Source organism: Nanorana parkeri, unplaced genomic scaffold (assembly GCF_000935625.1).
Source record: "Nanorana parkeri isolate BGI_ZX_2015 unplaced genomic scaffold, ASM93562v1 scaffold194, whole genome shotgun sequence".
Lineage (NCBI taxonomy): Eukaryota > Metazoa > Chordata > Amphibia > Anura > Dicroglossidae > Nanorana > Nanorana parkeri.
The window spans coordinates 1,678,610-1,697,084 of NW_017306462.1; the positions used below are offsets into that span (position 1 = coordinate 1,678,610).

Sequence of the window (18,475 nt, forward strand, 5' to 3'; positions counted from 1 at the left end):
AGGAGATGGTTGGCTAATGCATTAAAATGTTTTTGCTAAAGCTTGTAGCTCTGAGCCAGGTACAAAAGATTGCAAATATTTTTCAGCATTAGGGATCTACGCAGTAAAGCCCCTAAAGGGTGGGTTCAGCCAGGTTAGGATAAAAACTCCCCAGCTTCAACACCCTACCCCATACTAACCTATTGTAGGGTGAAACCGCCACACCCATGAGCCCACATACCTTACTCTGAAAGCAACAGCCTCCCAGAGTGGTTATTTCTTCAGTTCCGAAATGTTCTAATGCTGCCCACATCTCGACTTGAATGGGTTGTACCCATATCGTTAGAAGACCCCATTCAATAATTGGGAAGTTTCTGTGTAGGTGTAGGCAGCAAGGAAAATGTTTCTAAAAAGAGGATGAGGAATAATACAGTAGGCTCATGCTGCAGGAGAGAAGTAAGTGTGCCCCTGGGCTGGGGAGGTTTCAGCTTAGATTACGTTAGGGGGGACTTTTTATCAAAGCCTAAATTTGTTGCTTGAGGAGACCCTGTCTCCACATTAACCTTTACAAGTAAACACAGGATGGAAGAAGTCTGTAGATGTACATACAGAGGTGCTGCCAGATTGCGATTCCCACACACACATGTTAGCTCGGCACTTCAGCCAGTAAAGCAACACTTTTGGGAGTGTTGGATGGTAAAACCACCAACCCTCCTATGGGAATTAAAAAAAGAACTACTCGTCATTCACAGTGAACATTAATGTCTTCTAAATGTCCCTTTTCATATAAAGGATAAATACACTTAAAAAACTTAAGCAAAGGGCACTTATTTCTTTTGCCCCCTCCCCCTAACCTAGAGGAAGGGGGCAAAAAAAGTACCCCAACCTCCCATCTCCAGATACATACTTACTGTATCAAACACCCATGACCGTCAGAATTTGTTTACATCCTTCGACTAATATCTAGCAGTAACTCCCCATAGACTCCCGATGGTCTGTTACAGGGCCATGTCCCATGGCTCGGAAGACAGTCCCACAGACGTCTATGGGGATCTACTGCACAGGGGCTACACGGCCACATTTTGTGTAAGGGATGTAAAAAAACTGAAGGCTTCAGGTATGGGAAACAGGTAAATATGTATTTGGCCAAGGGATGGGTGAGGTTGTTTTAATGGCTGATCCATGTAGTGCTTTTAAGCTCTGTACAAAATGAACTGAACAGAACTCAACAAGAACATACAATGTGAGCTCATACAACCTTCATCTCCATAAAGTATGCGGTCTAAATGACTCCCCTAATGCTCTTCAAATTCAATTAAATTCAATAGAACATAATGTTTTACGACAGTATTGTTCAGTTTTGATTCCTACCATTGTTGTGAAGAAGTAGTGATAATATTCAGTCATCATCCCCATAGAGAGAATCTAAAAACAAACAAAAAGATTAAAAATTGTAGATACTTGTTCAAATAAATGGAAACATTATTACCTGAACATCATAAATGTTTGCAAGAATTCAGACATGGGAAATAGATTTTTCTGTTCTTAACTTTTAGTGGGTTATTCACAAAGCTGACGAAGGCAGTGAATGACCCAGCCGAAGTGAAGTGAGCCGAACGCTACTACTGCCTCTGCTAGGGACGAATTAACATATCTAACATAGCAAATCTTTACTTTTTAAATTCAGATCTACTTTAAGCACAATCCAAGTGACTTTGCCCAGGATGAGATGATGTCATCAGTCTGCTGCAGACAGAAAGAAGCATTTCCTCAATCAACCCCCCCCCCCCCCCTCTTCCACACCGATTAGACTACAGCATGCACTTAATATGACAAAATATATCTGCAGCTATATCTGCATTAATTTCTGTGTAAAGACTGAAAAGATTTGGAGGCCATCATTTAGCCTAGGCGCCATATATAGTTTTTCAGTAGATGCAGTGGCTGCATTAGTTTTCTTATTTCAGGCTATGCACATTTCCTTTAAGTGCAGAAAAATACATGTTAAGCCTGTCAAAATCCCTGAGGCCTCATGTCTTTCAGTGTCCTGAACTGAAATCTCAATCAGCTTTCCAAACTATCTTTTGTATATTACAAAACTATGTAATATAGATTAGATGGCAGGTTTTTGTAATCCAAATCTGTATACTAGATGGCACAGATAAGCATATAATATAATTATTTCTTAATGCTCATCCGTGCCTCATGCTTCTTCATGCTCCTCAGTGCCAAGTAGAGGCCAAAATCCAGTATTAACTTGGAAAAAACATTTGAAATTGCTTTGTAAAAAAAACCTCATGGATCACAGATTCATTAATAGCATGCAATGCCAAGCAGTGGCCAGCAAAGCAAGCAGGATACTAACCTGCATTAAAAGGGGAATTTTGGAAAAAAGCAAAATATAATTCTACCACTTTATAAATCACTGGTTCGGCCTCACCTATGTGGTTCAGTTTTGGTCACCAATCCTCAGGAAAAATGTCTTTACACTTGGAGAGTTCAGACAAGGGCTACAAAATTAATAAAGGGGATGGAAGGCCTGATAGATCGCCTTCAGCAGTTAAACTTGTTCTCCTTAGAAAAGAGGCGCTTAAGAAGGGACTTAAAGGGTTACTAAACCCTGGCATGTTTTTGCATGTATCTACTGCTAGCAAGCAGTAGATACATGCAAAACGATTAAAAAGAAGAACTTTTTCAAAGGATTAATACTTACCTGTGTCTCCGCCGTGTGCATCGTCCGAACATCTGAAAATTTCTCAGGCAGCTGCAAAGGATCTTGGGGCGGGTGCATGCACAGTTCAGATGTTCGGCCGGGAAACGAGGAGAGACACAAGGTAAGTATATGGAGCAGCGTGCACCCGCACAGACTCCGTGGGATATGAGAGAAGAGGAGGAAAGAGCAGTCAGCGCTGGATCAGAGACCCGCACCAGCCCTGGAGGGACAGATGAAAACTACAGGAAAAAAGAAGATCAGATTAAGAGGCATCATTTAAGATAAGTCCTTACTTTAGCACTGTGGGGGAGGGGGCACACCTTTGCCCTTAATGTCACTTTAACAGCAGTTTTCAAAATCAGAAACAGTGACCGCATTATCAGGAATAACATGTTCAGACTAAGAACTCTATTGATGATGCAGGGACACAACAAGAGGTTGGATGTGAGGTGGTTTAATCTTAGGCTGCGTAAGGGATTTTTTACTGTACAAGTAGTACAAATGTGGAATTCTCTTCCACAGTTAGTAGCATCCACTGATAGTGCTGATAAATTCAAGAAGTTATTAGATTAGTTTCTTAACCCACTAAATATACAAGGATGGGAACTGCCAGAGCCAAGTTCATACAAACACACGCACACACACCTACCCACATGCATACGTAAATTGAACTGGATGGACTTCTGTCTTTATTCAACCTTACCCACCATGTTACTATGTGACCTACAGAACATCTGTTTTGGCATATATCCACAAATATTCACATATATTCACAGGGTGAACAGCCCTGTGAATATGATGATAAATAGACCCCTATGTGTAACTGCAGCCAATTTTTCTTATTTACTATAAAAAGATTAGGATATTGTGAATACCACCCTTCTCTTTTCATTAAGAAGATGGTAGGCTCTAAACATGTCACACAGGGATTTGTCAATGGTTTTAGAAAAGCTGTATGTGTTGAGTATTTCAAAAGGACATTTCAAATTCTACATGCTTTATATTGCCCCCATGGGAAGTGCTAGACAGCCTGATCCTTGGATGACTGTCATAGTCAAAGTCTTGCAGTGTATGGTTGACAAATCTGTCAATGAAAACATTTTTATATGTATTTTAATTGAGTATTTTGCTGTGTGACTGCATTTAGCCTTTTGTTTTTACTCATACATTTAACATTTGTATGTCTATATTTTATACAAGGACAATCTAACTCCTATTATCTATTCATCCCCTGTCTTGCAGTAGGCTGCCCTCCTGAATACCTAACACCAAGCTGAGAGACAGTCAGTGAAATAATTCTTTAACAAGAGAATTACAGAGGAAATCTATTCAGCTTTGTAAATTCAATCAGCGGTTTTGTTCTGTTAATTAAAGCCACAGCGATGGTAAGTTGCCGCCTGTCACAATAATTCCATAAAGGGAAGGGATCCGCTTTGAAATCAGCGAGAGGGAAGAATACACATCCAATTCAATCTCCTCATTTGATAAAAGAAGTTCTATGAGCTGGCTTCAATGCCACAAAAAAGAAAAAGAAACAAGGCAATAGGAGCTAAAAATAAGAAACGTTTTGCCTCTGTTTATTCGCTGGATGTGATTATTGCTTTAAATGTCTCCAGGAAAAAAAAAGGAACACCACCTTCCATTGCCGTCAGGAACAGACAGTAAGGATGACACTGGTCCTTTGTTTTCAACACGGTTCATTTGTTATCCAATTAAATTATTTAAATCTTCTCACAAGATGAAGAAAAAGAATGTCAGGATTTAAAACACAAAGCATTGCCTAAAACGTAGAATTGAATTGTTGAAATGTAAAAGCATATCTAGAACATTTTTAAAAGGTTCTCACTTGAAGTTGATCTCCAGGAATGTGGGTGCTCCCCACTACCACCCCCCCCCCTCAATTAATCACTGGGTTAAAAATGTAAATAAAAGCTATCCTCTACTCACCTAAATCCTTGGTTATGTGATGTGCCAGTCTCATGTCTTCTGTGTGCTGGACTACAATGGAGGAAGGTCCTTCTTTGAGTCCCATGTCGCTACATGGGTGACATGGACATTTCCCATTGGCTGTCTAGCGGCGGGGTCCTCTTTCATAAGACTGCAGAGGTAGGATGACTTCAACAAAAGGGATGATCGGCATGGGCACAGACTGCAGCAATGGGTCACTGGTCTCAAGCTCTAGAGGAGGCATCATTAAAATGTAACTGGGTGAGAAGGGCTAGTAAAATGTGAGTGGGTGAGAGAGGCCAAGGGATGGTCTTTAAAGTTGACCTAGATCCTCAAATCATCTCTGAATTCATGCTGACGTAGCTAAGGTACATAAATGCATTTTAAAGGTTTAATTTCTGAGCTTATTGTCACTTTACCCATTCATTTATATTTGTTTAAAGTACATCTAAAGCCAAAACTTTTTTCTTTTAGTTTTGTATAAGTATTGAATAGATTTAACCCCACATACTCCCCCTGGAGACTACAAATACTCCCCTTGAGGAGATGTTCCTTAATTTCCTGTCCTGTAGACACAATAGGGAGTAAGTGTATATCTTTAAAACATGAGGAAAATGCCCTTCTAGACAGGTGTCTCTGGAACAAGTGTCCCTATAGGAAGATGCTACAACTCAAAATGTTGGATTTCCTCTCACTTCCTTTCTGACATTGGTCATCAGGACAAAGTTTTGGCTTCAGATTAACTTTAGGATTAAGAAAAACTTTAGATTAAGAAAAAAGTGCATGACCACAAGACCTGACATGATTGCAAAATGAGAGAAACTTTACGTTGGGATAACTTCAAATGTGATTAAAGACCTTTCATGTTAAAAGGACACAAAGGTCTGAATGTTCTTGCTGCAGCTGAAAAATAACTTTTACAAAGTGATTACCACAATAGAAGTGAGTGTTACCCTGGTACCAGGACACCAATTACATCATAACAGTATGCTGTCTATTGGGGCATCGAGTTTGTAGGTGAGAAAATGATCCATCTAAGTGTAAGACTCAAATCATTCACAGAAATCAAAAAAGCTCATACTTTTAGCTATTGGAGTTTCCAATTCTATCTTTTTTGTTCAACATTTTTCATTTATTAAAGGGAACACTTGACTTAATTTTACCTTGTAAAGTGAGCACAGGTTAATATCTAAATATCAACCACAGCTTTAGTCACTGGGCTCTCTCTCCCATTTCTTTCAAGTTCTATGGCTACCTTTTGTACTTTTTGTAACATCCAGTAATACTCACTTTAATCCATAGTCTCACAACAGCCAGTGTCCCAGTCCACCAATCTCCAGCAGTGGAATGTAGGCACGTACCTCTAGCCTGTTCCCATTCTGATGAAAGCTTATGAAATTGCCACAGAAGGAGGTATAATGGGTCATACAGTAGACCGAAAAAGCAACCCTGTATTTTGCCCATGCAGGGCAAAGCAAAAGGTTCACTTCAGTTTACAAAATCAAATGTAAAAAAAATTACATATGAAAAATCAAAAGAAGGGGTTTTTAGTCCTGCAAATCATAATGGCAGAGGTCGGCTCTGCCATTACAGATGACTGAGAAATGCAGAGCCAGGAGAGACACCCATGCCAGCTGCGCCACCCCCTCAGCACAGTGCCTCTCCTGCCTCTGCTTGGCACTGTTTGAATGCCTCCATTCCCAATAGCTCATACTTTCCCTTCACTCCCACACCACAGAGCAGGAATTAAAAAAGGTAAGTGTGTGCTGCTAAAGTGGACTTCTTGCAATGCCCTTCATGCGGAAAACACTAGTTCACTTTAAGTTGTCATTGTAACATTTACTTAAATAACTCTTGACATGAGTTTATTTATTTTTTTAATTTGCTATTCCATATCATAATTTTTTCACATTCAGCATTTTATATTTCCCCGTGAGTCAACATTTGTGCATAACAAGTACTGACATAAAATGATAAAACACACATAGGGCATACTGTTGTCAACCACTGTGCAGCATTATGTACACAAGCAAAAATGTGCCTGTTGCAGAATGGGCAACATTGGGTATATTCCATATAATACTGAAGAATTGTTTTGATGGGTAAGATGTGCGGGAGAGCAGTGCCGAGGGTATGACATGGGCAAATACGTGCAGGAGAGGAGTGCAGAGGGTTTGACAGCAGGTGATATGTTCAGGAGAGAAATGTGGAGAGTATGGTGGTGGGAGGTATGTGTAGAAGAGTGTGGAAGGTATGGTGGCTGGTGACTTGTGCAGGAAAGGAGTGTGTTGGGTTTACACTGAGGGATATGTATCAGTGGGTTGATGAGGAGACCATGGAGAGATTTGTGAATGTGTGTTGGGGGGGGTCGAGGCAGCCAGGGAGGGATGTCTGTCAGTGTAGGGGGGGAGGTGGTCAGTGGAGGATATCTGTAAGTGAGGTAGGCAAGGAGGGATGTCTGTGAGCAGAGGTTTAGTTTGCCGAGGAGAGACGTCTGTCAGTAGGGGGGATTAACGCGGCTATGAAAAAGTTTGTTTAGTGGTATCTTTCTGTATCAATGGCGGGTCTTTAGGACAAATAAAGAAGGTTAATCCAGACAACTAGGAAACAGACAACATCAGGCTATATGGTCTCTCAATCAGATCTCTATATAGACATACATTCTACTGCCTGATTAGGTAAATGTTCTTACACTCACATTTACTGCACATCTGCACTTTAAAAAGAATGGTCAAAGAAAGGTCAATACACTGCTGGTCATCACCTTAATTCATTCACTCCGTATTGCTGCTGTTAGCACTCGCACACTTTACACTTCATACTGTATTTGCATTTTTAGTCTAATTTAATTTTTAATATTTCAATTTTAACATTTATATTTTATTTTGTGATGTAAAAGTCTTATATTATTATTGATTCTTCTCTCTACTTGTACTTCTCCCTCTCCTTCTTGCAGTCGTGTAAGCATTTCACTGCATATCATACCTGTACGATTATGTATGTGACAAATAAATAAATCTAAATCTAAATTATAACCTAAAAAAGGTTTTAACTCTTGCTCACCCCGATCTAGAAATGGACAATGGGGCTTTTCCGGAGCAACTTAATTAAATAATACTACGAATTACTCATTAAACAATACCTTGTTTTATTATTCAATAAATTAATACAAATTTCCTCTAAAATAATATAATATTTCTTGTGCTGCCTAAATGCATGAAACAGTTACTTCCACACACTACCCTAATATGGCTCACCAGTCAGCTAATTCTAAATATACCAGTGTAGTTATATCACATTTTATTGCTGAGTCATCTGATGGTGCAAGGGTAAAATTGAAAGTGTTTAACAGTGAAACCGCTTCTTCAGGAAAATGTAGAAGATATATGTTTATATACTGCTGAGTACCACCTAGACGTACCCTCTGGAAGATCAAAAAGGCTATTAAAAAAAAAAGGCTAGGTGGAAACAAATTGTCTGTCTATTTTGTGGCTCCTTTACTGCTTATACTGATAGGTCACTATGCCAGAATTCCATACAGTCATACATCTTAAAAGATCTTTAAGCAATTCATATACACTGGTCATATATGCCCCAAAAAGGATGACATGAATCCCTTTGTCCTGTTGCTGGCATCACTTATGGGGTCCTCCCACCTGGAAGGAACGAGGCAAAATCCCCAAGTCCTTATGTTTTATGTTGCTTTGTTGGGCCTGGCACGGGATGCCAATGAATTCTGGAGCCAAACATACTGCCCAGTGTCATAAAGTTCTCACTCGCAGTTCATGGGTCCTCCAACAGGATATCAACTCAAAACACATAGCTAAAACAGTCAAGAATGGCCCACAATTTTTCGTTTGGAGATCTACTTTTCAAATGACGATCTCAATGAGATCCACCAACGAAAAAAAAAACCTGCGTTCAGGGGCGTGGCGGTGCATTGAAGTCAATGGCACCCCAGCCAGGCCCCTCGCCCAAAGTGCTATTGCCTGCACCCGGAACCCAGGCACATTAGTGCCTGCATTCCGGTGTAGTGCGATCTGCAAAAATGCTGCAAGCACTATTTTTGCAGATCACACTGGACCGGAATGCAGACACTAATGTGCCTGCGTTCCGCGTGCGTGCGATCGAATTGTGGGCGGGGGACATGGCTGTGGTGCAACCCCATGCCCCCTCCCGCCCCTGAATGCAGGGAGTCGGCCGGCTTGCATTCCAGTGCATTCTGTAGGCGCCGGTGTCCTATCCTCCCGCAGTGCTCGTGTGGCCGACGTTGCACACGGGGAGAGGTGTCTCGCCCCTTTCCGTCTGCAGCGTCTTACACATTCAGCCGGCAGCCGCACGAGCACCGCAGGAGCATAGCCATAGCCAGCTCCTTTTGCGCACGTGACGTCACCCAGCGCCCTGCTTCCAGGGCGGGGAATTATTAGGGGTCTAAACTGCCTCCTAATATTTCCCTTTTAAAATAGAAAAAAAAATTGAGGACACAAAGTCCTCAATCTCTTTTTCTGCAGCCTCTGTTCTAAATTAATGGAAAGCACAGAGGCTTCCCATTCATTCAGAAAATATTTACTATCACCAGTTTCTGAATGGGGAGGAGCCTCTGTACAGAGTGCTTCTCCCCATTGAGAAACTCATGAATGAACAGGAAGTGATGTAAATCACATCCTGTTCATTCATAACTGGGGACACATAGTACTATGTGTCCCCAGTTATTTACAAACACCGGAGTGATCAGCTGATGGGACCCTTAACCTAATATTTTGTTGCACAACCTTTAGAGGGAATAATTGCAAACAAGAGTTTTCTGTAGCTCTCAATAGGACATCTTCTCCTGCCAATAGGTAATTTAACCCACTATTCTTAAGGAGAGTGCTCCAGTTGCCTAATATTTGAAGATTGCCTTCTCCAGACTGTATTCTTGAGCTGTTTCCATTGATCTTCTATGGAAATCAGATCAGGGCTCATAGAAGGTCTCTTCAGAATAGTTCAATGTTTTGTTCTTAGCCATTCTTGATTGCTGACCCATGAACTACTACTGAGAACTTTCTGACACTGGGCAGTCTGTTTGGCCCCAGATAATATGTAAAAGATAGATAGATAGATAGATAGATAGATAGATAGATAGATAGATAGATAGATCTTTTTATATATTATTTATTTATCTATTAATCTATACTGTATGCTATCTTTTTATTAGACTATTATTTACATAGATATACATTAGATATATAGATAGATAGATAGATAGATAGATAGATAGATAGATAGTTTGATGGATCTATCAAAACATATAATTTGATAGATAGGTTTTAGGTATATTCTTTGTACTGTAATAAGTACAATTAGCAATATGCCCTGATCAAAGTCTAGTTGTTAACTAGGAGATACATAGACAGATATTCTGTACTGTCTATTTCTTAATCTATAAACTGTATTATCTATCTATCTATCTATCTATCTATCTATCTATCTATCTATCCTTACATAAATAGTGTACAGATTAATAGATAGGTAGATAATATGTAAAAGATAGATAGAGAGATAGATAGATAGATAGATAGATAGATAGATAGATAGATAGATAGATAGATAGATAGATAGATAGATAGATAGATAATACAGTTTATAGATTAAGAGATAGACAGTACAGAATATCTGTCTATCTAACTGTACTTATTACAAAGAATATACCTAAAACCTGTTTATCAAATTATATGTTTAGAAAGATAGATAGATAGATAGATAGATAGATAGATAGATAGATAGATAGATAGATAGATCAAATCTATCTATCTATCTATTTAGATAGATAATACAGTTTATAGATTAAGAGATAGACAGTACAGAATATCTGTCTATCTAAATGTACTTATTACAAAGAATATACCTAAAACCTGTTTATCAAATTATATGTTTAGAAAGATAGATAGATAGATAGATAGATAGATAGATAGATAGATAGATAGATAGATAGATCAAATCTATCTATCTATCTATTTAGATAGATAATACAGTTTATAGATTAAGAGATAGACAGTACAGAATATCTGTCTATCTAAATGTACTTATTACAAAGAATATACCTAAAACCTGTTTATCAAATTATATGTTTAGATAGATAGATAGATAGATAGATCAAATCTATCTATCTATCTATCTATTTATCTACTGTATATCTATGTAAATAATAGACTAATAAAATGATAGCATATTTTTATTAGTCTATAGACTAACTATTTAGTCTATTAGTCTATAGTCTATCTATCTATAGACTGATAGATAGATAGATAGATAGATAGATAGTCTGTACCTATTTGAGCAGAAAAAGGAAGTAAGTTAATTAGAATCACATGAAGACATTTTGGGAGGAGCTGTAGAAATGTATGGGCTTCTAATATGCAAACTGCCTTTTATCTACATACAGAGGTAGTGATGCTGGACTGTAAGCTTGTATGCACTTCAGAAAAGCTGCGGAAGCTCATTCAAGTGAATTACCTAGTATAGGGTACGGCAAAGTAAATGGTGCCTGGAATGGAGTTGAAGTGATCTCTTTCCATCAGAGAGCATAATTTACCTTGGATGGACTCTGCTGCTGTTTGAACGATTATATGGAGTAATTTCATGTGGGATTGCTGATACACAGAATGTAGCCACTTTGAGGGAGTCTGTCTGTGGAGCAGCGAGTCATGTACACAGTGGTGGAAATTCCATAAAGCATGTACAACACTCTTCCGGCAGAATCTAGACTTTAAAATACCTGAGCCTAATTCATGAAAGCCATGTGAAAGTTTTGGTTGCAGTTCCAACATGTCCAACAGATTCAGGTATTTCTGATTACCTTACCTTTAATATCCTGTCACTATGGCTGCAACAGATTAAAAAAGAATTGACTAAGACCAACTCTAATCTGGCGTACAGAGACACAACAGAGCTCAGAGTGGGACATGTATGTGCTGAATATGACAGCTTCCTGTTCATTGACAGCTAGGACACTGGGCCACCAAAGTCCTAGCAACCAATTACACATCCTCATCCCCTTTCAGCTAGTTGGGAGATTTCCCAGCCAACAGCTATATAAGAGCAAGGTGGACACTCCATTTTTTACTTTCAGATGTCGGCTGTGGAATCCCCTGGCCAGCAGCTGAATGGGGTAGGGATGAGTCATTGGATGCCAACAGCCACTTATTATCCAATGACACTGACAGAGGGTGGAGCCTGATGGACATGCCCAGGGACTATTTCTCAATAAGATCCAATCTGCTGCTGATTGATAGTAGTTCGTGGGTGGATTCCATAGGCAATAGCAGGCTGTCTATTGTTTAATAATAATAATTCCACCCACTGCTTGCTGTCAATCACTAGGGAGGCGAACCTGATGGGGAACTAACTTCTTAGAGTTTCCCATCAGGCTCTGTCCACCCACAGCAAACGTCCTCGGCTGTTGTGCCTTCCTATGTAATGGGTGCAGTGGTCAGGCAGAGAATGTAAAGATTATATGTATGGACATGGTTTATTGTAGGGTGTTTTTTTTAAATATAGTCTGTAATAGTGTCTCTTAGTAATATGCCGTTCTCACTGTATAGTCTTTTGTACTTTCTATTGCACTTTTGTACTTGTTTGTGCTTTCGGTATTTGTGTGTGGTGCTGGGATTCAGGTACATAGATAGATAGTCTGCACTATCTATCTCTTAATTTGTATACTCTATCTATCTATCTATCTATCTATCTATCTATCTATCTATCTATTTATCTATCTATCTATCTATCTATCTATCTATCTATCTATCTATCTATCTACCTATCTATCTATCATGTACCTATCAATCTATATTAGCTATTAGATAGACAGATAGACAGGCAGACAGTTAGACACAGAGAGATAGAAAGAAAGAAAGATAGGTAGGTAGATAGATAGATAGATAGATAGATAGATAGATAGATAGATAGATAGATAGATAGATAGATATGACCAGTTTCATAACAGTTATTTAATTGCCTGAATCCGGGAACCAAGAACTTGGGAACAAAAATACTTCAATGGCACTTGAAATTCGTTTTTTTAATTGTATTTTTTAATTCACAATTCTGCTCTGGTGTTTTATAATATCCCTTGTGTAAAACAACGAACAAAGAGTACTTGCTTCTTTCTATTTGAGCCAGGAAAGTATTCAAGATCCCGGCTTGCCGTATGAAGCTTCCACTATGGACACTTAAGCTCAATCAGGCTTTTCAAACCTCAGCATTTGAGCAATTACTGTAAGTATTTCTATAAATGTAAAACTACTCAGCAAGGCATCAAAGGGAGTGCCGTAACATTTAACTTTCTTTTTCACGGCATCAGTGATTTTTTTTGTTATGCCGAAAAATATTCTACCATTAGGGCTCCATTGTGGAAGCTGGAGACAAAAACCTTTATCAAGCCTGCTTAGTCTCCTGTATGGGGGAGTCATTTAATGGATGTGACAAATGGGACCTGGGATAGGTGAATGATAATAGGTATTCATAATGATGTAAGAGATTTCAAACTCCACACAAGTATTCCAGACAGGTAATTCTTAAGGGGAGTGGAGAGATGGAATTATTTTGTGTTATGTGAACTGTTAGCAGTGGTATAGGAGAGGCAAGCAAAGAAGGTCGTGAGGTTGTGAGGTGCTGCTCTCAGGGGTCTCTAAGTCTTCCCCGCCACTGTGTGAGGAAGCAGAGAGGACTCAGTAGAACTCAATATTCTGTTTGATGGCACTCATCTGTGTTACTTGCCAGGTTTTTTTTTCGGGGATTTGTCTGTGCTACTCTAGTTTGTGGACCATGACTACAAAATATAAATGATCAACCTAAAGTAAACTTGAAATGTGCATTATGTTCTGTAGGCCTTGTTCAGTTTCTAAAGGCTTGTTGAATAGGAGTATGTACAGCAAACCTTTACAAGACATCTTAAATACTTTCAGCCAGCATCAAGCAGAGTTCTTAAAGTGACCCTGTTGCTATACAAAACGTTTAAACCTAACCATACCTGGAGACGAAAAGTGTACATATTTCCCTTCCCTTCTGCCCGTGCTGCTCAGAAAAATCTTCTGCTCAAGTTGGCATTGGAGTCGGTGTGTCAATCTCCTGGGGACCCTCACAGCTTTTACTGGTTCCTCCCTCTGACCTTCACTCATTACAGGATATAATAGTATATTGGGGTCATCGGAAGGAACCATTGAGAACTGCAGGAGAAACAGTTTGCCTCTCCTAGAAATTTCAGTTTCCCTCCAGACTTAAGAAAAAGATTGCTCAAAAGGAAAGTGGTATTTAGCAATGTGGGCACCGGATAAATTGAATTATTACACTCTGCTTTTACAGGCATGGCTTGATTTAAAAACTTTTGTATAGCAACAGGGCCACTTTAAAGACAATATGTCAACTGGAGGAATATAGACCTGCAGTTGACTCAAAACCCTTCCTGTCATGGTCAAGTCTCAGTCCATTCTGACCAAATCTCAGTTACCCCTTTCTGATATTGCTAAAACTCACCCCTCCTTACTTCATGCACATTACATTTATGCTATTGAAGCTGCCCATCATGGTGATAGGCCAATAGGAATGTGTGGGGTGCACAGCATTGTGGCAAGCTCCAATGCTACATGGAAGTGTCTGTCAGAATGGCCAACAATTGGCTTTGGTGCAAGGTTTGGGTGCCTGCTGCAGGGATCTGCAAGCATTTCTAGATGCCTCCATTTAGTATCTGCAGCAGTTTGCCTCCCCTTTCCTCATGACAGTCCATTTAAAGTACCTTTCAGCCACATGGTGGGGAAATTAACACACTTCTTAATAGGAATGCTGGCTTTAGGGTATATAAGCTGCCTGGTCCTGTCTTTGGACTGATACAAGTAATCCTCATATAGGGTACATCACTTGCAAACATCAAGATATTATGGGTATACTCATGCATATTGAATCAACCAAACACATTAAGTGCCTGAGCACATGGGAATTTGTTCACTTGCAAACTGCTTTTCTCCAAACACAATTCAACCATAACACAAAAGCAGCTCAAAGCAACTCAGATGGAAGTCAGAAGCAACTGCTTCTAACCTTATAGGGATATGAACTCATTGGCATCTCATATTGGATTCAAATGTAACAACGTACCTGAAAGTATGCTACATTTGCCCAAGTACAAAAGTTGGGGCACTCAACTAGAATGAAAGGAATTTTAAAGAACATTTCATTACAAAAATGCTAAAAGGCAGAAAAACATATTGCTAGGTTCCCCATTGATGTGCTATATGTAAGCAGAGCTACCACTTTGAAGTCTCAAAAATAAAAAGTTGTGCACTTACCTGTTTGAGAATCTCAGCCGCGGTTTCATGCGAGCAATCAAATATCACATAGAATTCCTTGGCTTTCTTCATCTCTTTGAGCAAAGGACGTGCGTCCTTGTTTCCTGAGGGTAATTGACGGATTTTTATTTTGATGTTGTATCTTGATGGAGCTTTGATGAGTTCTTGCAGACGGATTAAACCTAAGGGAGAAAATAATAAATGAAATTAGTTGGATAGTAAAATTCTTATAACCAGATAGTAACGATGCTCCAGATAACTCCACACAAACTAATTAGCTGCCTTTGTTAAAAAGAAAAGTTGGGAAGTTTATGTGCAAGTTTTAATGTGGTCTTGTAGAACATGTCAATTCATTTGCATCTCAAAGTACTTCATATTCTTTTATAAGGGTGTTTTATGCTCCGTGTCTGTGCGCTGAAACAAAAATAAATGCAGCTCCTACCATATTTCTAGGTTTTGTTACTTAGTCAAAATAGAGAAGTAGTGGAATGTTTAAAGGGAAATGTCTAAAGAAAAGTTTTTTGAAAATCAAGAACAAAAAAAACAACAGTGCTGTAAAAAAATTAAAAAAAAACATGGTTACCATAGGTCAGTTTTAGATTCCATCTAGGAAAAAAAGGAATCAAACAAAAATAATACTCTAAAAGAAAAAGTAATTCAATGTCATAAATGCAGCCATTCAACAAACTGGCATAAGTCAGAGCTTTTACACCATTTACCCAAAAACATATCTAAACTTGAAAAGAAGAATTAAAAGGATTAAAAAATTGGTACATGTCGCAGATTAATAATCCTTAAATGTGGTAGCTACATAGTTTTCCTTTTTACATTTACCCAGTGATCCTACCAGTAACACACCCATAGGCTATAAAATCCACGCACTACAGTCTGCCGTCATTCACAAGGGTGGTGGACCTGATGGGGATCTAGTCTCTCAGCTTTCCCATCTGGTTGCATCCTTTGCCATTTAGCTTTGTCATTGGCTCTTAGGAGGCTGTCAGCTGTGCAGCAGACAGCGTCCTAGCATACAATGAAGCATCTCTGGCTCTGATAGGCTGTCGGACGGAGGATTCCCTGGTTGAGTAAGTCGCTGGGCAGTCGCTGACCAACCACATTAGGACCCCACCTGGAGCGCCGCAGCAGTGATGCGACGCTCCTCCAGCCTGCCCAGAGGACGGTAAAAAGGACCCCACGGACGGTAAAAAAAAAAAAAAAAAACAGCGCAAGCTTCGACGCTAGGCATCGGGTCATTTTGACAAGTACAAGTACTTGTCAAAATGCCCTGTATCGGGCCCGATTCCGATGCTAGCATCGGTATCGGGACATCCATACACTGTAGGATTGTAACATGAAGTGATTTTGTGCAAGCAATACTAAGGATTACACTTACTGCTGGGTGGGTTATATATTGTAGAATTTCCCAAAACGCTGAACATGGGCGCTCCCATGAGGTGTTGATGCAAAACATCTGTATTTATGGTTCAAGTGGAGTGTGGCCAGTAGAACACTTCACAATGCATGGTATTATGGTCCATCCACCGCCTGGCTTCCTTAAAGGAGAACTATGAGGTGAGTGCTTTTCACTCACCTCATAGTTCTAGCCAACCTGTGACAATGAGACTGTCACAGGTCGGCTCAGTAGATTGGGAGGTGAGTGAACACATACCGGCGTTCGCTCACCTCTCGATCCTGTCACGGCTCTCTGCCGTGACAGGGGAGGGGCTGGATTCCCCCCTCCCCGCTCCGATCCACCAGCGCTGACTGGCGGAACGTACGGGGGAGGGGGCAGGTACAGCTGGCTCTGCCTCTGGATAGGCAGAGCCAGCTGTCAGTCATGCAGCTGGGCGGATCCCGGCATAATTGTCAGGATCCGCTTCAGCTGCAGCGTCTCAGTATACCGTGAGCAGCAGCTCGCGGTATACTGCGGCGTCTCAGTATACCGCGAGCTACAGCTCACGGTATATTGAGCCTAGGGTGACGGGAGGATGCTAGTTTGTGTCCTCCCGTTACCCTAAGGAGAACTATGGGGAAAAGCCTTAACCACATAGTTCTCCTTTAATGGGACTTCCGGTATCGGTATTTGGTATCGGCGTGTACAGAAAACAAATATCGGTACTCGTTACCGAAATACCGGTTTCGGTACATCTCTAATCCAAGCCTTACATCACCAAGTGCAATGCAAAGCGTCATATGCAGTGGTGTAAAGCAGGCCGCCACAGGACTCTAGAGAAGTGGAGAGGTGTTCTCTGGAGTGATGAATCACGCTTCTCTGTCTGGCAATCCGATGGACGTGTCTGGGTTTGGCGGTTGCCAGAAGAACGATACTTGCCTGACTGCATTGTGCCAAGTGTAAAGTTTGGTGGGGGGGGATTACGGTGTGGGGTTGTTTTTCAGGGATTGGGCTTGGCCCCTTGGTTCCAGTGAAGGGAACTCTTAAGACATCAGCATACCAAGACATTTTGGACAATTTCATGCTCCCAGCTTTGTGGGAACAGTTTGGTGATGGCCCCTTCCTGTTCCAACATGACTGTGCACCAGTGCACAAAGCAAGGTCCATAAAGACATGGATGAGCGGGTTTTGGGTGGAGGAACTTGACTGTCCTGCAAAGAGTCCTGACCTCAACCCGATAGAACACCTTTGGGATGAATTAGAGCGGAGACTGCAAGCCAGGCCTTCCCGTCCAACATCAGTACCTGACCTCACAAATGCGCTTCTGGAAGAATGGTCAAACATTCCCATAGACACAATCCTACACCTTGTGGACGCCTTCCCAGGAGAAGTGAAGCTGTTATAGCGGCAAAGGGTAGGTCAACTCAATATTGAACCCTACAGACTAAGACTGGGATGCCATTAAAGTTCATGTGCCTGTAAAGCCAGGCATTCCAATACTTTTGGCAATATAGTATACTTCAGGCAGTGGTTGGAAGCTGACTTCACAGAAGCTAATAGTTATATATAAAAAGCCCTCACCAGAATCTTGCTTCCAGTGGCTCTGGGACAAGCCAGAAGAACAGCAATTCTCTTCACCTTCACCGTCCATAGCATCCACCTGGAAAGGCTGCTGGCTCTCCGACAGCAGCACCCTGGTCACACTTCACTAACAAAAACTCCCACTACCCCCAGGCCCTGTGAGAAGCATTCCTCCTCTGTTCTCAACCTAGGCAGACTGACAAAGACATCTGCAGTACAGGAACACTTATGGGTAGCCTGCTCCCAGAAGGACACAACTTAAGCTTTCTTTAGACGAATGGGCATTTGTGAGGTCAGGTACTGATGTAGGATAAAAAGACCTCACTTGCAATCAGCGTTCCAGTTCACCTTGTTCAAGGGGACTGGGGTCCAGGTTCTGCCCAGGCCACTAGCGTTCCATATGATTTGTATGCTGTAGCACCAACAGCACCTTTCACTGCAAACACCTGAAGTCAATAAAAGTCAATAATTTGGAGGTGTGTGCACATCATTTTGGATATAAAGGTAGGTGCAATGGTCAGGTGTTCACAGATGTTTAACTAA

At 40.6% G+C, this 18,475-nt stretch overlaps 1 protein-coding gene across 5 annotated transcripts in view; it reads right to left on the bottom strand.

Moving 5' to 3' along the window:
• Window positions 1–18,475, bottom strand: part of GRIK1 (glutamate ionotropic receptor kainate type subunit 1) — a 160,426-nt gene that overhangs the window by 108,234 nt on the left and 33,717 nt on the right. For all 5 annotated transcript variants that reach the window (XM_018555371.1, XM_018555374.1, XM_018555373.1 and 2 more), the window contains exons 3-4: window positions 14,962–15,143; window positions 1,351–1,404 (exon numbers count right to left, since the gene is read on the bottom strand). In XM_018555371.1, coding sequence (XP_018410873.1) covers window positions 1,351–1,404; window positions 14,962–15,143 — 236 coding nt within the window. The remainder of the gene's footprint in view (window positions 1–1,350; window positions 1,405–14,961; window positions 15,144–18,475) is intronic.